General features: G+C 34.2%; 2 protein-coding genes across 3 annotated transcripts; both read right to left on the minus strand.

The window, feature by feature from the left end:
- Positions 1–3,960: 3,960 nt before the first annotated feature.
- On the minus strand, positions 3,961–6,175 carry LOC110935530 (cysteine protease Amb a 11.0101). Of its 2 annotated transcripts, none has more exons than XM_022177911.2 (4): positions 5,642–6,175; positions 4,804–5,042; positions 4,309–4,449; positions 3,961–4,231 (listed from the first exon to the last, which is right to left on the minus strand). In XM_022177911.2, exons 1-4 carry the CDS (start codon positions 6,084–6,086, stop codon positions 4,169–4,171), a joined length of 888 nt encoding a protein of 295 aa, XP_022033603.1. In that variant the 5' UTR covers positions 6,087–6,175; the 3' UTR covers positions 3,961–4,168. The 2 variants fall into 2 exon arrangements, with proteins under 2 accessions (XP_022033603.1, XP_022033602.1); XM_022177910.2 differs by having other exon boundaries at positions 3,961–4,242; positions 5,642–6,174.
- Positions 6,176–13,106: 6,931 nt separating this feature from the next.
- Positions 13,107–13,949, minus strand: LOC110935419 (disease resistance protein RUN1-like). The gene has a single exon (XM_022177802.1). It carries the CDS (start codon positions 13,947–13,949, stop codon positions 13,107–13,109), a length of 843 nt encoding a protein of 280 aa, XP_022033494.1.
- Positions 13,950–22,051: the final 8,102 nt, after the last annotated feature.

Below are 22,051 nucleotides of genomic sequence, written 5' to 3' on the forward strand. Positions count from 1 at the left end.
TAGGTAAAAGACTCGCATGTGACCACCTTGAGGATACGTCAATTAAGACCAACAAATAACGTAATGGACCACACGGAGGGTGAATAGGCCCACAAATATCCCCTTGGATTATTTCTAAAAATGATGGGGTTTCATGTATCAATTTAGTTTGTGAGGGCCGAGTAATAAATTTGCCCAGAGAGCATGCTGCACATGATAAGTCTTGTGGTAGCAAAACTTTTAAGTTTTTAAGAGGGTGCCCGGTTGCACTTTTGATTATTCGTCTCATCATTATGCTACTAGGGTGACCTAAACGGTCATGCCATATATTGAATGTGTTTTTATCTAACAACTTTTGGTTACTCAACATGTATGATTCGATACACGATTGATATTAGTACAATATAATCCAGAGGATAAGGCTTCTAATTGTTCAACAATGGTTTCTTGACCATTTTGGCTTGAAGTAATTTGAAGATATTCAATTTTATTTTCAACTATTGTTTTTAGGTGGTAACCGTTTTTTCGAATATCTTTAAAGCTGAGCAAATTTCTTCTGGATTTACTAGAATATAATGTGTTATCAATACTTAATTGGGTACCCGAAGATAATTTTATTTGTGCTCTACCGGAGCCTTTGATAAGGTTACTGACACTAGATATAGTACCAATCGGTGTCTCTACCGGAGACAACTCAGAGAAAAATCTCATATCTTTGAAAATATTATTAGAACTACCGCTATATACCAGACATTCATCACCAGTAATACCTCCACTGGAGCTAGCATACATATTTCTTTAGGAAATAAAAATAAATAAAAGTTAGTGCAAAGCAGTAAAATGAAACATTGCAAGAGTTTCAAATCAAAACCAAATACAATGGTCACAATGTGAAAAGTAAAACATAAAAGGTACATTAAATATGTTTAAACATCACGAACATTTTCAATGAAATCGCATGCATCCAAATGAACGTCTGGTATCAACAATCATATTAGTTTCAACATTCTTTCCTTTTTCTTTCATCATGCGTTGATATGCCTCAACGAGGTGTTTAGGGGTGCGACATGTGCAGGACCAATGATTTGACATCCCACATTTATAACAAACGTTGCTTTGGTTCCCGCTACTTTTCCCTTTTGAAGGTCGCCCCATATTATGTCGACTCGATTCACCATCGCTATTTTAGTGTTCTAGGACTCTCGATGCCATGTATATCCTAGTCCTCGACCACGACCACGACCTCTGCTGGTGCCGTGGCCTCTACCTCGTCCGCTTTGATAATTGGCCACATTCGCTTCAGGGAATGGGCTTGCACCGGCGGGTTACGATTAATGGATTTGTAGTAGGAGCTTGTTAGAAGACATGATATCAATTCAGAATATTTAGTAAATTTACGTTCCCGGTATTGTTGCGACAGGAGCATGTTTGTGGCATATAACATTGAGAAAGTTTTTTCAAGCATGTTTTCATTGGTTATTTTTTCACCACATAATTTTAACTTAGAATTATATTCACTAACAGTCTTAAAATCATGTATTCGTAAATGAACCCATTCATAGCGGGCTTTGGGGAGTAAGACCAACTTCTGGTGATCAAAACGTTCTTTGATGTTTGTCCATAATTCAAGGGGGTTCTCAACAGTTAGATATTCCCGCTTTAAATCTTGGTGAAGATGATCGCGGAGGAATATCATAGCTTTCGCTTGATCTTGAGGTGAAGTTTGATTACCATCAATAATTGTCTCCCCCAAATTATTTGCTGTCAAATGAATTTTAGCATCAAGAGTCCATGGGAGGTAGTTGTTACCCGAGATGTTAAGTGCGGTGAATTCAAGCTTTGATAAGTTCGACATTTTATCTACAAAAGAAAGAGACATGCATTTAATAACAAGCATGTGTATATAATGGATAGTCTAGGAGAACTTCGGGTTCTTTATAATTAGAACTTCGGGTTCTATACAAGAAGACAATTTTCATATGTAGTGATGAGTTTGTGTATAATAAAATGAGAGAAATATGAGAGGTGTATTCTTATTCATCGAACTCTATCTTTATATACATGTACATATGTAGTGGAAGATGTAACAGAAAATACAACCGGAGAAAAACCAGGACATATTATCTGTATTCATAACGTCCGTATTAATCTTGACAGCAGGAAGTTGAAAGTTGGTGTTAGTTTTTTAGGGATATTGTATATGGAAGCCACACATGTACTAAAACTACTTTATAGGTGTTACATGTCAAAACAAGTAGAGGGTCTTATGTGTAATTGTTGTATTCTTAGAGGGTATATTATTAGAAAAAAAAAGTAACGAACTGAATCAGATCGTTATAAGCTGTTGTAATCAGTTGTAAAGATCTTATCTCGATAATGAATTGACTCTTGTTCCTCTTATGATTCTTCTCAATTTCTTATTGCAACGTTGGTATAGAGCTGTTCGATTCTCTGGACGTCCTTGAACTTAAACCCTAATTCATCAAATTCGGCATTCAAATCGATCAATCAGCTTTCGTACAATTCACTGAAATTGAACACTCTTCCGATCAATTTCAACTCAACTTCATTTCAATTCACCGAAATTGATCACTCTTTCGATCAATTTCACTTCGAACTCATGGATTTTGTTCATCGTTTTCGTTTCAATTCAAGGTTACGGCAATCTACAATTGCGTGTTTTTTCTATAATCGAATTGGGAAAATTAGGGTTAACTCAAGACAGCGCAACAGTAATTGAAGGGCAACAAGCAATTTTAGACCAGAGCATTATTGCAGATTAGTATGACAACATTAGTTACTCAAATGGCGGAGATTAACAGCAAATTGGGTAATGATAGGGGTACAGGACACCAAGATCAACGGCCGTTCGCACGGTCGGCTTGATTTCCCAAAATTTAATGGTGAGGAAGTTTAAGGATGGATTATTCATTACAACCATTTCTTTGTAGTAGACGACCCCTGAAAACGCTAAGGTTCATTAAGCTGTTATCAATTTCGAACTGATGTTTTAGGGCATTTGATTAGAACATGATACAAGTTGATTGATGTAAAACTTATCTCGAAATGGTGCTCCAAACGACTTAAATTTTAGGCAAATTGGATTTAAATAATCCCAACTCACTGTTATTGGCCAATAATAATCCCAACTCATTTAATCACCAATAATAATCCGAACTATTCACTTTTGTTTGTAAAATACTCCCAGTTAAAAAAACACTAACAAGGTTAAAAAATTGCTGATGTGGGCCACATCACCTGCCACATCAGTTGCCACGTCATCAAAAATGCCACGTAGATAGCCACATCATGAAAAATGCCACATCAACTGCCACGTCAGCAAATTTGCTGATGTGGCATGCCACGTCACCTGCCACATCAGCAATTTTTTAACCTAGTTAGTGTTTTTTTAACTGGGAGTATTTTACAAACAAAAGTGAATAGTTCGGATTATTATTGGTGATTAAATGAGTTGGGATTATTATTGGCCAATAACAGTGATTTGAGATTATTTAAATCCAATTTGCCTAAATTTTATCAATTGGAAGTTTAAACACCCGAATTGAAGCACCGTTTCCGTCATTTGGAACACCGTTTCGAGGTAAGTTTTACATCAATCAACTCATATCCTCGAAATTCAGAAAAAATTTTTGTTAAATTTGTTTATATTGGAGATGTAGTGAGAAAAAAATACTTAAAGGGTGGGACTGCTAGTGGTAATATTCAAAGGTGATTATGCCATTGGCCAACCACCTCTTGGTGAGATTATTAAAATCCAATTTCCTCTTTTTTTAATTGGTGCTCGTTTGTTTTTGTTTACGCTTATTCACTTATATTCATGCGTGTTCGTTCGTTTATGCTTGTGAACCGTCTGTTATGTGTATTCTTTGATGTTATATAATCTCTCAAGAAAATAAATCTCATAATCGAAACATAAAGTAACAAAAAAAAATCTCATTAGACATATGTTTTATCTCTCGGATGGTTACATATAAAATGAAAAGTGAACATAATTAAAATTGTATTCTAGAGTTCAACATTTTTAGTTTCGGGAGATTTAAGAGGGAAATTACTATGCCCATACATGTTGCAAACCCCTTGGATACTCGTACCGCGCAGCATACGAACGTATCCCTTCTCGCCCCATCCTTCGCCCCACGAGTTCTTAACAATCCAGTACTTGGTTCCGTCAGGATCCTGATCGTATCCAACTATCAACATCGCGTGCATCAGCTCCATTCCACATGGTCCACTAAAAATTCCCTAAACACCATGAACTATTAAACAACATATCGATAACAAATGAATGATGCGTGATTGAAATGTTACCTCTTTGTAGAACATGAAACCGTCACCGCCAGGATCCATTTGAAAAGTTACAGGCTGATGTGCCACTGCTTTCAATAGCGCTTCTTCATCGTGTTCTGGCAAATACTCGGTTCCATCAACAGTTACCGAGTGATGACCATACTAGTTTCAAAACACAGATTGTTAGAATCAAATACAAATAGCTTTTAACATGCGAATGATACAAAAAACTAAAGTACGTATGTTCAACTAGAAGAATTATTATTACGGTACAGTTTTAAAATAGCGTTAATATTACTCTAGTTCATCTGTTGTAGACTAATAAGTATTACACTTCAACAAAATGAACTATGGCATTTATTATTACGCATTTACGCAGTGTAATAATACTTATAGTGGTTCGAACATAATTGCTATGATTATTTGTAAAATTCGTACGTTAAAAGTTGTTTGTACTTGATATAACAAGCATTGTAATCTAGTTATCTACACTATATTCATTAGTTTTGTTTGTACCTTAGATGTATCGCATATTTCCCTTTTACCTACATAAGGGTAAAATTCATCTGTAGCTATACCTCCATGCTCTTTGACGAAAGTAAATACGCCACAGACCTGCCCTCCATCGCAATGGAAGGTTCTGTCGCTCGAATCACAATCAAGAAGTTGTTGTTCTGATAATGATAAGAGTTGACCTGTTCTGATGGCGTTTATTCCTTCAATTGCACCCACCGCAGCAAATGCGAAACAACTTCCTGTAAACTCCTCGACACCAAAGTTATTTGTAACTATGTGTGCTAAATATGGTTACAAAAATATAACATCATTGTTTTGAATATAGATAATTGTTTGTGTTATATATGGTTAAAAAAATATATATATAACATTATCAATTTGAGTATAATTGTTTATGGTTACAAAAATATAACATTATTGAATATATAGATAATTGTTTGTGTTAAATATGGTTACAAAAATATTTGTTTTTGAACAGCAATTTTTTAATCTCTGTTTTGGGACTTGAATCCAATACTTTCCCTTTCTAAACACATGTGTTTAAAGGCTTTGTCTTTGTCAATGGACCATCACCCCATTGGTTGATTAGAAGAATATAACGTTAGTGTTTTGAATATATAGATAATTGTTTGTGTTAAATATGGTTACAGGATCATATCATTACAAGGGTAATCTAAAGTTACTATTTTATGTATTAATTTCAATATAAATATGTAATTAACCAACCTTAGTTATAGAGACAAAGGGTGATGTTAAATTTACCCTCTTCTCTCACAAACTTGGGAGAGGGCCCACCCCAAAAGACTAACTTGTATGTAAATGAGACAAAACGTGTTACCGCACTGTCCTTGATTTTTCACAGGGGTGACAGCGTTATGTTCCCTCCAATCCATCCTCGGTGGAATAGCGTTTATATCGATGTCATTATAACTGGAACTCAAGTTGGTCTTACGAATCCCGTGAAGAGCAATGAAATGGCCACCCTTCGAGTCGGCATGGGTTTTCCTAAACTCATGGTGAGTCATGGTAGCAAACTCGTTTATTTGCAACTTGTATCCCAGGTTCATCTTGTTTTTCTTGTGAATATTTCGAACATTGTGCTTGAATACATTGAACCGTTGGGAGCTTCTATCGGTCACTTTGTGGTGTTCTCGCCACCTGTCGTACAACCCTTGGAATCCCTCCTCCGATTCGAGTTCTTGCTCATGGTAATTGAAGCTTTCCACAACTCCTAGTATCAAGACCAAAGAAAGTGAAAAAATGATAAAAATGTTGATCTTCATTTGGAGGAAAATGGTGTATGAAATGAGATTGTTATGATCCAAGTAGTACGCATTTAAAAGTGCTTATTCTTGCTTGTTTTTAGGATTTATATGTGGAGGTTTTTTTTATGGTGTGAAGGGAATGTATGGATGGATGGTTAAGCTGATTTGATGTAAAAACTAACTAAATTTAAATAAAGGACACCTTGATACCTTTTGAAAAAGCAAATATTAAAAACTAATGCATTTATTTATAAAAATAAACAGTAAAAGTTGTGCATGCCACCAACTTTGCATAATGTATGTATACATAATTTGTTTACATATGCATTAATAAAAAAAGCAAGTAAAGTTACACCTATATAGGTTTAATACATTATGATTTTATAATTCCAATTATGTTAGTTATATAAAAGTTGTAACATTATCTTAACAACCTCAAAACAAAGTTAAATGATTAAATATATATTATTATTATTCATTTTCGTCTTAACTATATGTATATTATTCTTCATCTTCATCTTAACTATATGCAAATGCAAATTCTCTTGACTTTTTTATTCAACTTTATTTTCTTGGAGGGTTTGGTTTGTATTCATGTAACAACTCAACTTTTTAGGTAATTTTTAGGAATATTTTGTTCTAATTTTTTTAAGAGAGAGTATGATGCCCTTACAAGGATTCAATAAGTTTACAAACTTTCGTTTAGGTTGGGTGGTGTGGGATAAAACCCTTAGGGTCATTGTCACGCCACATCCGCACCACATAAATGAGGGACTTTATCATTAACTTGTATGGTTTAAGATAACACTTTTGTACCTTTGTTCGTCAAACCAAGCGTCTCTAGATACGATAATAGTGTTAACCGATATGAGTATTGCCATGAACCTAATTAAGGTTTTGCTCTGTTGACCATAACGCAATAATATGCATCCAATACCTTTGTCGCCTAGTTTCCTTTTCTTAGATTCGCGATGTCGAAGTATTGTTCGAAAAACCCATACCCGAAGATAATGTAATGCTGGGGTCGTTCCATAATTCGTAAGAAATTTTGTCCGGTATGTAGTTTTCGTATGGAATTTTTTTTAGGTATATAAGTTTTCGACCCCCGGTTTTATATTTTTTTGAGTTAATTACTATTTTCGTCCCTGTGGTTTGTCAAAAATCACTATTTCAGTCCATTAGTTTAAAAATTGTGATTTCAGTCCCTGTGCTTTCACTTTCGTAACCATTTCAGTCCCTGTGGTTTCACTTTCGTAACCATTTCAGTCCATTTATTCTGTTAGTACAGGGACTGAAATGGTTACGGTGTGGATTGAAATGGTTACAAAAGTGAAACCACAGGGACTGAAATCGTAATTTTTAAACTAATGGACTAAAATAGTGATTTTTGACAAACCACAGGGACGAAAACAGTAATTAACTCTATTTTTTAGGTATATATGTTTTCGACCACACGGTCAAAAATCTCAAGCTTCGCCACTACATATTAAGAATGTGTTTAATCTTATATATTTGGTCCAAAAAGGGATGTGAGTCGGTCTATTTATTTAAAACAAAAATATTTTGGAACTACAAATTTCTTACAGGTTACGTTTTTTTTTTTTTTTTTGCGGCATCTCACCTCGAAATTACTCCATAGGTTCCGTAATCTTTATTGTGTCAATCTTTTGGACTGGATAACGAGTGAAACTTAGAGATCATGGGCCTAAAAGCCTATGTATGTACTCATATAAACTTTTTAGAATTTTTAGATTAGATTATCAAGTTTCACTATTTGGGACGATAGTTCTAATGTCACTTGTTGTAGTTAGATAATTATAATATTGATAAATATGAAAATTCGAATGTTAATTTATTTTGTCATGTTTATAAATCCTTTATCACAAGTTTTACCCCAAGTATTAACATGAAAATACGTTAACAAATTTCACATATCTACATTATTTTCATATATAGACAATTCACATCCAAAAAGACAAATGGGTCACTTCTCCTTAAAATTAGATACGAGGCGTGATTTAAAAGTGCATAGGTCTAATTTATATGTTTTAATACATCTATGATGATTCACAAGTAAGCAAGAATATTCAAGTATTTTAAACATGCCTTAAAGTAAGACAACTTTATGATATTTCGTTAACAAAATGATTAAACTTGAAAACAGTTATGTTGTTTTATATGCACTCATACATAGTTATATAATTTTATTGTCTGCAAGAACCCCTCATATATTAATGATTACAAATATTGTTCTATATTCAATAGTTATTATGATCATTGCATAAGACAACATTAGAAGTAAACTTTGTCAGATGGATTAGGTCCCATGCATAATGGAAATCATTAAGCCAACCAAGCAAATTAAACTAGGGCTAGTTATGAGTCACATAGGAAGACAAAGATCCAATCCAAGACCTAGGTGCATGTGACCCGAACAAACCAACCCGAATAAGACTGCTTATGTATTTCCATCAAGGATAATAACTCGAATATGGACACACGTAAATCCATGTAACTATAATACGACATATGTAGCACGTCTATTTAAAGGATCAAACAAGTTGGCAAGTCATAATGAACAACATTGAAATAAAACCTGCCGTAAATGTACATGTTGGATTTTAATAATTATAAACCTTTTAGTTTTTAATTATAATTTTTAAACAAGTTAATATATCTAGTGTTGGCTCACACGAATACGACTCATTTTTGTTCAATAACTCAATCCACTCACGCCATGGTATGTGTTAAATTTGATGTCACACTCCTATCAAATTACTTTATATCATACTCCTACCAAATTACTTGTAGGTATAATAGATAGCTATAAGTAATTGTTTTTTGTAGGGGTGTTCAACGCGCAGGTCAGGGATCCCGATTTAGTTATTATTTTCTATATATGTTTTACACATGCTAGCGGTCATGTAAAAAACATTTGCATTTCATCTAATCTATATCTATATCTATATCTATATACTTAATAAAGTAAACCATTGGGGGACACATGTCACCCCATGGTTTCACCTCAGATGAATTTCCCGCCTAAATGAAAGCAACTAAATGTATCACCGGAATTCTAATGGATAGTCCACAAATCTCATTTCCAACTTTCCAAATATACCTTATTTTACAACATATGCTTCAAAAGAAAACCCTAATTCCCTGTCGAACACGGCGATTAAGATCCCTCCAACACTTTCGATCAACAAACATCGGATTGAAAGACATTAAATCGTCGGTAATGTCTAGTATGTGCTTCAATTATTCTTCTTTGTTGTTACATTCGCCTAATTTCGTTAACGTTCTGATTTTTTTCGATTGTTCTTATTTTGTTAGCAGTTCAATGATTGTTAGTTGATGATTGATTAATGTATTCGATTTAGTATTCTCTGATTTACTTTTGTTTTGGTACTGATTTTGGATATATATATATATATATATATATATATATATATATATATATATATATATATATATATATATATATAGGGAAGGATTTAAATGAGAACGCTAAATATTGTGAGAACCGTGAGAACAAATACTAAACCCTAAACCCTAAACCCTAAAGCTAAACCCTAATTCTAAACCCTAAAGCTAAACCCTAATGCTAAAACCTAAAGCTAAAGGTAAAGCTAAACACTTAATGCTAAACCCTATGCAAACCCTAAAGCTAAAGTTAAACCCAAAAGTTAAAACTAAACCTTAATGCTAAACCCAAAAGCTAAACCCTAAATACTATTGCTAAACCCTAATGCTAAACCCTAAAGCTAAACCCTAAACCCTAAGGCTAAACCCTAGTCTAAACCCTAAATACTAATGCTAAACCCTAAATAACACATATTATACATATATGTATATTTGACAATATACACACATATATAGTTAAAAGATTAACAATATACACATGTGTATAAATCTCAAAAAATAAAAATTAAAAACAAAATTTTAAAAAAATTAAAAATTAGAACCTTAAAGAAAAACCTATGATTTTCCAAAAAAAAAAAAAAAAAAATTCATTTTGTACATTTTTTTGCATTTTTTGCTTAGGGAAAATGTGTGGTCCAGAATGCTTCTCAAGTTTCTCAATTAGCCTAATACTTCTCACATATGATCCTTATCTTACATATATATGTATATGTATATATATGTATATATATACGGTTTCATCCGATTTTGGTTAATAATCCATGAAGCAACCGGAGATCTTCTTGATGACGTAGCTGCTTCTGAAATGCATTATGAGGAATTTTGATTAAATCTTTATTTCCCGTCTTGTAGCTTGCATTATGTTATGTTTTTCTATACTTTTATTTTCTCCAAATCAGTTAGTCTGTTTTGTATGATTTGTTCTCGAAGATGTTAACAGGAAGACGTTGAGAAAACATGTATTTTAGGTATTGAAACATGGTTTAATGATATTATTGTTGAGACGTTAAGATCTATTATACACATGCTTCGTGTGGCTGATGGATCGAATAATAGCTTTAGTCATTAAAAAATCCGTTACAATCAGAATTTTGACCTTAGTATGTTTTGATCTATTATATCTTAAAGTAAACCTTAGTGAGGCCATTCGATCTTCTAGCTCTACTTAATGTATTTAGAACTGGGGTTGCGTTTTGCAGGATGATGTGCAACTCAAAGATGTTGGAATTCAGCTCGAACCCTTCAATCTTGAACAAGAAAGGAATGAAGGTTATTTTGACCAGACATGAATTGAATGAAGGTTATTTTTACCCTCATTCTTCAAGTATCTTTGTAGGATGCATGGCTTGATAGGATCAATTCTAATCCAAATCTTGCACAAAGACAATCTATGGCCACATACATTAAAGTTGAAGTTGCTGACCTTACAAGTCATTCTATAGGGAAAATTAAGAGACGGATTGCTGATGTGCTTGAACCAGGGGAAACGCTAAGTTTCTTGTGATGACACAATCACGTTAAATTCATATTATCATTGTGCCAGTAATCTCATCTCAAGGATAATTCTCTTTTTAGGTTCTGCAAGCTTTAAGAACGCTGAAAGGAGTTCTGGTAGTAGAAAGGAAAAGATGTCAGTTGTAACAAAAGTTGTGTTTGATCAACCAACTGAAGATGCCATGAAACTGATGGAGGATTCTGATTACAGTTGAGATGGTTTTCTTTCAAGATTTATTTTACAAACTTATTATATGAATCTGTTAACATTCTGATTAATGCTAATTTCTTGCTGCAAATATATACGATGAAAAACAGGAGGTCTTCCAAAGGAAAGTGTAAGTGCAGTTCCTGCAGGGTAACTATCGCTTATCAGTTCTGGTCAACCAAAGCAGAAGTCCAAGTTAAAGTCAACAATAATGAAGAATTCAAGACCACATGAGGACCATGCACTGATCAAGGGGGAGTTTGTTAATGCACTTTGGGTGAAAAGTGCATGCCTTCCAATTGTTAGGGTCTTTATTGTACATGTCTTGAAACTTAGTCCAAGGTTTATCCTTGGACATTTTGTCCAAGTTTTAGGCTAGACTTTTGTCTGAGTTTTTGTTTAGGACAAAAGTCAGGGTTTTGTGTAGATTGGTTTGTCTGAGTTTTAGTCCCTAGTCTATATATATGTGTTGTATTGGATTAGGGCAAACGACACACAATACAGACACAACAACAACAACCCTTGAGTGCTTGGTGCACCTCACACAAGATCCCATCCATTCTCCATCACTGTGTGTATTCTAGAGAGAGAGGGAGACTATGTGTTAGTGAGAGAAAGCCAGGTTTAGATCTTTGTGATCTAAACCAGCTTGTAGATGATGTATACTCCTTTGGTTTGTGTAATCTGTGATGACTGATTCATCAACAAAGAGATTCATCTTCTACATATTTCTATCTTGTTCATATTTTGTTCTTCATGTCTTGAATCAAGTGCAATGTTTGATGTTCGTCATCGATCCGGTTAGACCATTCCGGATCGATGACGAACATCAAACATTGCACTTGATTCAAGACATGAAGAACAAAATATGAACAAGATATAAATATGTAGAAGATGAATCTCTTTATTGATGAATCAGATGTTTCATGTCTTGTAAAAGCACCGGATCGATGACGAACATCAAACATTGCACTTGATTCAAGACATGAAGAACAAAATATGAACAAGATAGAAATATGTAGAAGATGAATCTCTTTATTGATGAATCAGTCATCACAGATTACACAAACCAAAGGAGTATACATCATCTACAAGTTGGTTTAGATCACAAAGATCTAAACCTAGCTTTCTCCCACTAACACATAGTCTCCCTCTCTCTCTAGAATACACACAGTGATGGAGAATGGATGGGATCTTGTGTGAGGTGCACCAAGCACTCAAGGGTTGTTGTTGTTGTTGTTGTGTCTGTATTGTGTGTCGTTTGCCCTAATCCAATACAACACATATATATAGACTAGGGACTAAAACTCAGACAAACCAATCTACACAAAAACCCTGACTTTTGTCCTAAACAAAAACTCAGACAAAAGTCTAGCCTAAAACTTGGACAAAATGTCCAAGGATAAACCTTGGACTAAGTTTCAAGACATGTACAATAAAGACCCTAACAATTGGAAGGCATGCAATTTTCACCCAAAGTGCATTAACAAACTCCCCCTTGATCAGTGCATGGTCTTGAATTCTCCATTATCGTTGACTTTAACTTGGACTTCTGCTTTGGTTGACCAGAACTGATAAGCGACAGTTACCCTACAGGAACTACACTTACAGTCTCCCCCTTAACTGTTGCTATCAGTTCTATCTGACATTGATATCTTCAGTCACCGGATACTGCACTTACACAAGATCATGACTGTGTTGCCAATGGTATTTTATGACTTCAATCTTGTCATTTTCCTACAACAAAGAAGGAAATAAAGTATGGATTGTGTATAATTCAGTTTACATATAATATAATGTATTTGAGAAGCTTAACATTTACCATTGTTGCGTCCCCCAAACACATGTTATTGATATCTTCACTTTTCCAAATTCTGCTACGTTTGTTCGGATTGTTAGGATGTTTCACTCTAAATGTAATGTCCCATTTCTTGAACTAGATCATGCATATCAAGCCTACCATCCACAATACTTACGAGAGCTTTTTGTCTCAACACCTCTATCCCTATTTCGGGGTGAAAATCACAAGCTTCAAGTATTTCCATTGCCTCATCTTTCTCCCACTTTCTGAAGAAACATGCAATATCTAAAAATATTTCTTTTTCCATATCTTTAAGTCCATCATAGCTAATTTTTAGCATTTCCACAATCTTAGTATCTGGAATATCTTTTAGTCTATCCAAGGAACTCATCCACCCCTTCTTCTTTTTGTCATATAAAAAAGAACCTAAAACCTTAAGTGCCAATGGGAGCCCAGCAGCATAAGAAATCACACGTAACGAAAGTGTCTCATAATCTTCCACCGGGTCTTTTTTGTTATATGCATGTTTATTAAAGAGCTGCATTGCCTCGTCATCTGATAATAATCTGACATGAGAGACCTCATCTACCTTGTGGGTTCTCAGCAAATGTGCATCTCTAGTTGTGATTAGTACTCGGCTCCCACTACCAAACCAACTATGTGATCCGGCTAACGCTTCCAGTTGGCTAAGGTCATTGACATCATCAAGAAGTAGCAACACTTTTCTACGACATAACATACTTTTTATCATGTGTTTTCCTTGCACGATACTGTTTACTTTCACATCTGTTTTGGAAAAAGCTGACAAAATATTTTCTTGCAATTTTTTTAAACCATGTTTGCTTGTTTCCTCCTGAACATTCTCAATAATGTGATGAACTTCAAAATAGCAAGAGACTCCCATATAAAGCGAAGATGCAATAGTAGTCTTACCACCTCCACCAACCCCCATATCCCAACCATGGACACACCATCTAACCCAATTTCTAATTGTGATTTCAAATATTGTACGCGGGTCGTCATCCCAACAAGATCTTCATTAGCTTCTGAATTTAAGGGGGACAATCTGTGAACAATAGTTTCAACAATTTCTTTGATGATTCTCGACTCATGCCTGCAAATTAGATATATATGGATGTTAAGTCACATAGAGGTAACTTAACCCATAAATGTGAAAGGATACTCCTAAACCATCTTAACGTAAAAGAAAAAATCAAATTAAGAAAATTCTATTTCGTAACCTTTTTTATTATTGAAACGTACACTCATTATCAAGGATCAAACAATTATAACCGGTTCAAATATTCATTACTTCACAAGCCTAGCTCAAGCAGAGTGTTGCCTCATTTAGGTTCGTCTAGCAAATAAGGCAAGACCGAAACGATATAACCTATAAAACTAGCAAAAGGAGTGAAGTTCTAATGATACTAATGCTTCACATTGAAGTCTAAGGTAGGGCTGTCTAAACTGCTCGACGATCGAAGATCGCTCGACGATTGCTCGAAAAATGCTCGAAAAATGCTCGTTCGATTCCCGCTCAGTTTGTAAATGAGCCGCTCGGATCGGTTCGATTCAAATTCAATCCAAGCATGAGCAAAGCTCCGCTCGCTCGTCGATCGCTCGGTTTCGCTCGAATTATTTTTATTAATAATTAATATATCATTATATTATAGATTTTATAGATTAAAAACCAAAAAAAATATAATAGCCCAAATAAAATTAAAAGCCCAAAAAATATTCAGCCCAACTTAATATTTAATATGAAAATCTAACCTTAAATCCTATTCCTAAAACAATATTCAGTCATATCATAATTCATATTGTTAAGAACATTTTTAGAATTATGATTTGAGTTATGTATTGCTTTTGTTAGTAAAGTGTTGGACATATTTTAATTAAGTTAGAATTTGTTTTTGTTGAACAAAGCCTTATAATTCAATCGGGTGAAACCGAGCGAAAACGATCCGCTCGATTTCTTTTTAGGATTTGATAAAAACCGAGCAAAACCGAGCGAAACCGAGCCGATCGATTCAAATTCAATCCGAGCATGAGCATCACTTTTGCGCTCGGTTTTGCAAATTCGATCCGCTCAGATCGGATCGGTTGTAATTCAATCCGAGCATGAGCAGACCCTCGATCGGATTGGATCGGCTCATGAACACCCCTAGTCTAAGGTCACTTTGTAATTAGTAAATAGTAACTTTAGTTTGTAGTTGTAACTTATGTAATTATCTAGGGATCAATTGTGTTAAGTTTAAAACCTAAGAGCGTTCACATCCCTTCTATTAGTTTTTGTGAGGGTGTTCTTTATATTATAAAAAGTGGTTGTGAGTGGAGGAGTGATAAAAGTTACAGTACATTTGTATATTTGAGAGCATTCACATCCAACACTCTAAAAATATACATACATTCCACTAAAAAACAACTCATATATCAATATATTTCCAATAAAATAAAATAGTTTTTCTCTCTCCTTTTCAATTAAATAATTTTTTTATACATTTATCATTACATTTTTCTCTCTCCTTCACTCACAACCACTTTCAATATATATTAAAAAAATATAGTGGGTGAATAGTGTCCCCCCAAATATACAGATGAACAATAACATTTTCTCTCTTCTCCACTCACAACCACTTTTTATACTCTTTGTATTTTAAAAACCCTACACACAGATTTTGATTCCAAGGATGTGAATGCTCCGAGGGTACATTATTCCGCCTCTATAGATTTTTAATATATTTTGAAAGTAGTTGTGAGTGGAGAAGAGAGAAAAAATAATGATAAAATGTAACAAACGTATTACTTAATTGAAATGAGAGAGAAAACTTAGCTGTCTTTAGTGTAATTATATGGAAAAATGGTAGAAGAGATGTGAATGCTCTAATAGACTAATACCCATCAAAGTGAGAAGCTATGTATAGATGCATCCGTCCACCATAGTCACATCGATTCAGAATGGGTGCCAAGACATCTGAATTCCAAAACGTTGCGACGATTAGAATGTGTAGTTACAATGTATATATATTGGGTTTAGTATTTCAATTGTAAACGTTAGGTTGACACATTCTACGCAATTAAATTCAAGTTAATGTCAAATTCATTCTTATTTCATCTTGTTTTCAATATTAATTGTAAGATTTGGGCCAACAACTGGTATGAGAGCATTAGGCTCTTGATATTTATTCATCAACTGATCAAATTCGCTAATCATAATGTAGGAGGCAAATCGCAATTAGGGTTTCATTGTAAGGGTTGTTATGTCATTTTATGGCAACGATCGGGTTTTTGATTTGTGGGTATAATGAACCAGGGAGAAGAATAAAGGGTAAGGGTTGTCACGTTTTTTCGTTCTCAAAGATTCGTGAATTCAGGCTTTGTTTCGGTTAGTTTTTAAACGAAATTATTATGATTTTATTTTAATTCGCTGTCATATTACTGTGATATTCTGTTTCCTTTTTCATGTTTCCTTTTTCATGTATTTAACCTCTTGTACGAGGTCTTTGTTCTTGAATAGGCCTGTAAACGAACTGAACGAACACCAACATGGGTATGTTCATGTTCATTCATTTAGCTTTAACCGAACATGAACACGAACACGAACACATAATCAAACACATTTTTTTGTCCATGTTCGTAAATTAAGAAATCGGGCATGTTCGTGTTCGTTTATGTTCGTTCGTTTAAATCCTAAACGAACAGTTCACCAACATTATCGAACACAAACGAATAAAAAAAAGATAACTGAACATATTTGAATAAACATAAACAAACATTAATTAACATGAATGAACAAACATTAACGAACAAAAATGAACATTTGAACAAATATAAACAAACACAATTTAACATTAGTGAACACAAACAAACAAGTCTAATATATTATAGTTCACCCGAAATCTAAGCTAGGGTTCATAGATGCTAAAATTAAGTTTTTTTTATAAATATTAAGTAAATGATCAGCTACAATCTAAGAAAAATTTTAAAAGTTCATTTTTATTACTAGAGAACTCAATCACCAATTAGTTATATTTATATAAGTAATTAAAAAACCTAATATTCAATTAAGTATAACTATTTATGTATACTAAAATTTAAACGAACATAAACGAACGTTTACGGACATAAATGAACGAACGTTCACGAACATAAATGAATGAACATATGATGTGTTCATGTTATTTCATTTAATTAAACGAACAAATTTTGTTCGTGTTTGTTCGTTTATTAAATAAACGAACATAAACGAACTTCCCGCCAAACAAGTTCACGAACAGTTCATGAACGTTCGGTTCGTTTACAGGCCTATTCTTGAATGAAAAGAAACCCTAAATTGAATACCAGATTTTATATGGTATCAGAGCAGCAGGCTACTATCTTGCTCGACAAACAAATCCGAAACTCTACTATCTCACTTTGATCGACATCCATGGGAGACGAATCATCCAACGATTGGATAGTTGATTCGGGTTGTACCGAATACATAACGTACCAAGCTGAATGGTTAGAAGACATGATGGTTTCCACTTGTGAACCTCCTGATTCTATACCTGTCATGGGTAAAGGAAGTTGCTATTTACCAAGTGGAAGGAAAATTAAGGAGGTGTTGCATGTTCCAAAGTTTAAGTGTAACCTTTTATCAGTGAGTCCTTTAACGAATGATCATCAATGTGCGGTAATTTTCCTTCCCGAATTTTGTTTCATACAAGACTTGCGTTCAAGGGAATTGTTGGTGCATATGTCTGTGGACTTCGTCTTGTATCGAGTCTTGTGTCTAGATTGTATAGTATGGAGCTCAGTAGGCTAGTTTATAGGATTTTAGAGATGTTGGACCAGTTCGCACGAAATGGAAGAGGCCAGTTCGTACGAAATGGACATTGTCCATTTCGCACGAAATGGGTCTTGTCCATTCCATGCGAATTGGTAATCCCTATAAATACCCGAGCTTGGTTGTCATTTGCAACAGTTGTGATTCCAGAGCCGAAGTGCTGCTGAAGTGTCATTTTATCTGTAACGCTTTCAAATCATTAATCAAGACAGTTAAAGTGAATCCTAGTGTGAATCAAGTCCAAATCACTGAATTCCGCCTTTGATCTGGATTAGAACTCTTCTGATAGACTCATATAGATCGAATCTCGATCCTACATGAATTGATTGGAATGGGTAAATGTGAACGTGGACTATACCGGATCAAGATGGTGGAGAATAGAAGAAAGGGTATGATGGCTTCGGTGGAGGTATAGCATAAAAGGCTTGGTCATACTTCTAGTAATAAACTTTCTCATTTTGATTTTGCCAAGAATGCTTCTTTTAAAACTGTTGATTGTGATTCGTGTGCTAAAGCTAAACACACCCGATTGCCTTTTCCTATAAGTTCTATCAAAAGCAAAGAATGTTTTGAATTGTTGCATTGTGATATTTGGGGAAGATATAGAATTCCCTCGCTTTTGGATGTTCAACAGTGTTGCCATTTGTGTTACATTAAAATTTGTTTAATATCACAAAAGCAGATCTGCAATTGATATTCTGTTAAAGGCAACTGGATACCATAATTGTGCAATAAGGCAGATGCTTCCTCAATTTCCTTCTGAACACAGGTTCATACTTCGTTAATTTGGGCCTTTAATCAGTAATGATGCATGTGTTTTATGGTAAATAATTTTACAAAATATTTGATTTTCGTTTAGGCGAGACATGCCAGTGGACCTTGCTAAAGGGGTTTTGAGAGCAATTTGCCTTGGGTAGATATTGTCTCACTTTGCTTTTCTACTTATAGAGCTTTTGACATCTTTCAAATCTTCTATTGTAGTTTTTCAAGAGGTTGTGCTTTTCGACCCATTTACTTATGCATGAGTGATGGAAAAAGTCTCTCTTGCATCATAAACAAATGATTACTTTTGTAATTCTACAGATGGGTGGCAGATATTGCAGCGCTGACATGAACACGATTTTGTGAGTTTTCATTTTTCATCTCATATACAAAAACCCTAGATCTGATTATGTATTTCAATTCTTCTCTCAAACGATTCCGGCCAGCTAGGGTTTCCTCCGCAACTGGTGGAGATGGCTGATGATAATAGAGATGACAGTGGTGGTGGTTCTGGCTACGTTTATGATGACTGTCGGTACAATGTTAAAGGTTAGGATGTTTTGATTTAAAACAAATATTTTTTATGACTCTAATTTAGAATTGTGAAATCGGAGTTCCATTGCATTAAAGTTTTGATTCAAACCAGGGGTTTTTTAGAATGGGAAATACGATGAATATTTTATGTTTGATAATTTTATTGGAATCTGTTTATACAATGTTTGTGCAAGTAATTAGTGGTTGTATTATATATTTTATATTTGAATCTATATATACAAGCCACATTCACAAACCCTAAAACAGAAGGTTGTGAATAGAGGTTTAAGCAAGAAATTACAAAGGTGAGAGTCGGAGATGCCGATTTGGGCAAGAGAGTCATAGCGAGAGAGATATGACTGTTACACAGACTAATCAGATTCACCAATGATTTGCGAGTGTCGAGATCGAGGGGTACGAAGTTCTGAAACTCATTGGTGGAAAGAAGATCGTTTGGGTGTCAGGGACCTCAAAGCCTAGCGCGACGACAAGGGTTTCGGTGAGATTCTTGCTACTCTTTTTACAAAACACATTCCATAACAGTGAAGACCAGCGACATTAAGGTATGTGTTAACCATCTGACCCGTTTCCGATTAAGGTTTTGCATTCTTCGGCGGTTCGTTTGCTTTCGAGTATGAGACCATCTGTTTTATTTTCTTTGATTTCCATTTTGTTTTAGTTACATGATAGTTCGATTTCATTCCCCCGGACATGTATGTATTGGTGTAAAACTGCAATTGAAAATCGTATTTGGTATTAGTGTTTGATACTGATTAGAAAAAACCTAGGTTAACGTTTGGATTAGGAATGTGTTTTGGAAATACGGAATGATACCTTGACTGATGAAAATTGACATGATATTGTTGCTAATGCATTGATAAAAATTGAAAAGCTCTTTGTGTGAGTGTGTAGATAACTTTAGCATGCTACAGAGAATTTGCCTACGTTGCAGCCTAGCTCAAGCTATAGTGTTGCAAGTAGTGGAATGAGATATGTCTTTACCAAATTTCTTAGGAATCTATGGAAATGGTAGTCAAATGCTTGGATTTGTGGGATGAAATGGGACATTTAGTAATGCAAATGGTGGTGTGAGTAAGAGTGGCCATGTGGGAGGGATGGGTAATGGTGGCAGTTTGACGGTCGGTTAGATTATAAAGATCCCACATTTGCTTCTTCGTTTATTTTAAAATTGATTGTGAACTTGCCTTCTTATTTTTCATAGATTAGTTATATCATTCTAAAACATAAATAAGTTGTCTACTTGCACAAATTTGACTTAATTTTGTTAAAAAAGGAACATGACATTTAGAAAAGGAAAGACTTTCTTAGACGGCTCGCGACAGTTGGCTAACTAATTTGGACACATCGAGTCGTCTATGGGTTTATGATACTAATTGAGATACTAATTGAAACGGTAATGACATACTACATGTGTATAAAAAAGTATGCTATGATTAAAGGATTATTGGTGTATAAAAAGTTATTTAGAATTATTGGTGTAAAGTAGAGTAGGTGTAACTTTTGTCGTTTGAAAAAGTTTGAAGGATTTTGGGCGGCATTTTTTTTATCAAAACCAGCTATTTATGCGTTCTGAATTAGTATTCTATTCTAATATTAATTATTAGAGTTACCCAATGTTGTTGGCTGAATTAACCAATACCAGCAAGCATTACCTTCTAGCATATTTGTCTCAGCTATAAGTTACATAAACCATTTACATTTCTTCCAATTAATGCAGCAAGTAGGTATTGACTTGAACACTGAATGTATATGTGTGTTGATCAGTCTCTGGTTTAAATGAAGAAGTTTCATGTTTTTTCAAACCTAAGTGACAAGCATGACAAAATTGAAAGTGACTGTATGTTTTTTTTTAATTTCGATGCTGCATGTTTTAACTTAAAGAATATTGTTAGATTTTGCATGATGATGAGAAGTTCTAATCTAAAGAGTACTATTTCTGCTTATATGTCACACATGTTCGAGTTGTAATATTTGTAATAATTCTCCCTCTTTCATTCTTTGATCTAAATCTACTTTAGATCACATCTGTTAGAAGTGTATGTAGTAGTGTTTGTTTGTATGTATATCCATATAGTTACACAGAGATCTCACTTTCAATGATTTTGGTGGAGATATGCCAGATCTTAGCAGACTAAAATAAGCTGGAAAAAATGCAAGAAATATTAGAATATAAGCTAGATAAATATATATTAGATAGTATAAGTTTTATTATTAGGATATAATTATTATGTTATTATTGGTTATTATAAGTTTTGGCAGTTACTCTTTTATTATGCCATGTATATATATCTCATGTATTAACATTATTGATTACAAATTTCGAATACAATCATATCATTTTCTCTCAAAAGATTCGAAACCCTAATTCATAGTTTACGTGATCTGCAACTTTCAATCAACAAAGTGGTATCAGAGCCACAAAGATTCACACATAAGATTTCTTCTCTTTCGATCTGTTCTTATTTATCCTTTGTTTGTCTTCATCCCATTAAACCACCGTCATCATGACAACATCCAATGGAGGAATTCAATCTCAAATTCCAAAATTGCTAGGGCAAAATTACTATCATTGGCATATCCAAATGAAAGTTTTATTAGAATCACAAGACCTCTGGTCAATCATCGAGGATGGATATAGTGAAATCCCTGCCAATGCTTCAGAAAACGATCAGAACACATATAGAGAGAAAGTCAGAAAGGATAAGAAGGCGTTACATGTAATTTTTCAGGCAGTAAATGAAACTGTGTTCGAACGTGTGGCAACAAGTAAAACATCTAAAGAAGCGTGGAACATTCTTCATAAAGCATATAGAGGAGAACGCAGGGTTAAAACGGTAAGGCTTCAAACTTTACGATGTGAATTTGATGCATTACGGATGAAAGATAGTGAGTCAATAGAAGAATATATC

This window comes from Helianthus annuus, chromosome 4, assembly GCF_002127325.2.
Source record: "Helianthus annuus cultivar XRQ/B chromosome 4, HanXRQr2.0-SUNRISE, whole genome shotgun sequence".
Taxonomy (NCBI): Eukaryota; Viridiplantae; Streptophyta; class Magnoliopsida; order Asterales; family Asteraceae; genus Helianthus; species Helianthus annuus.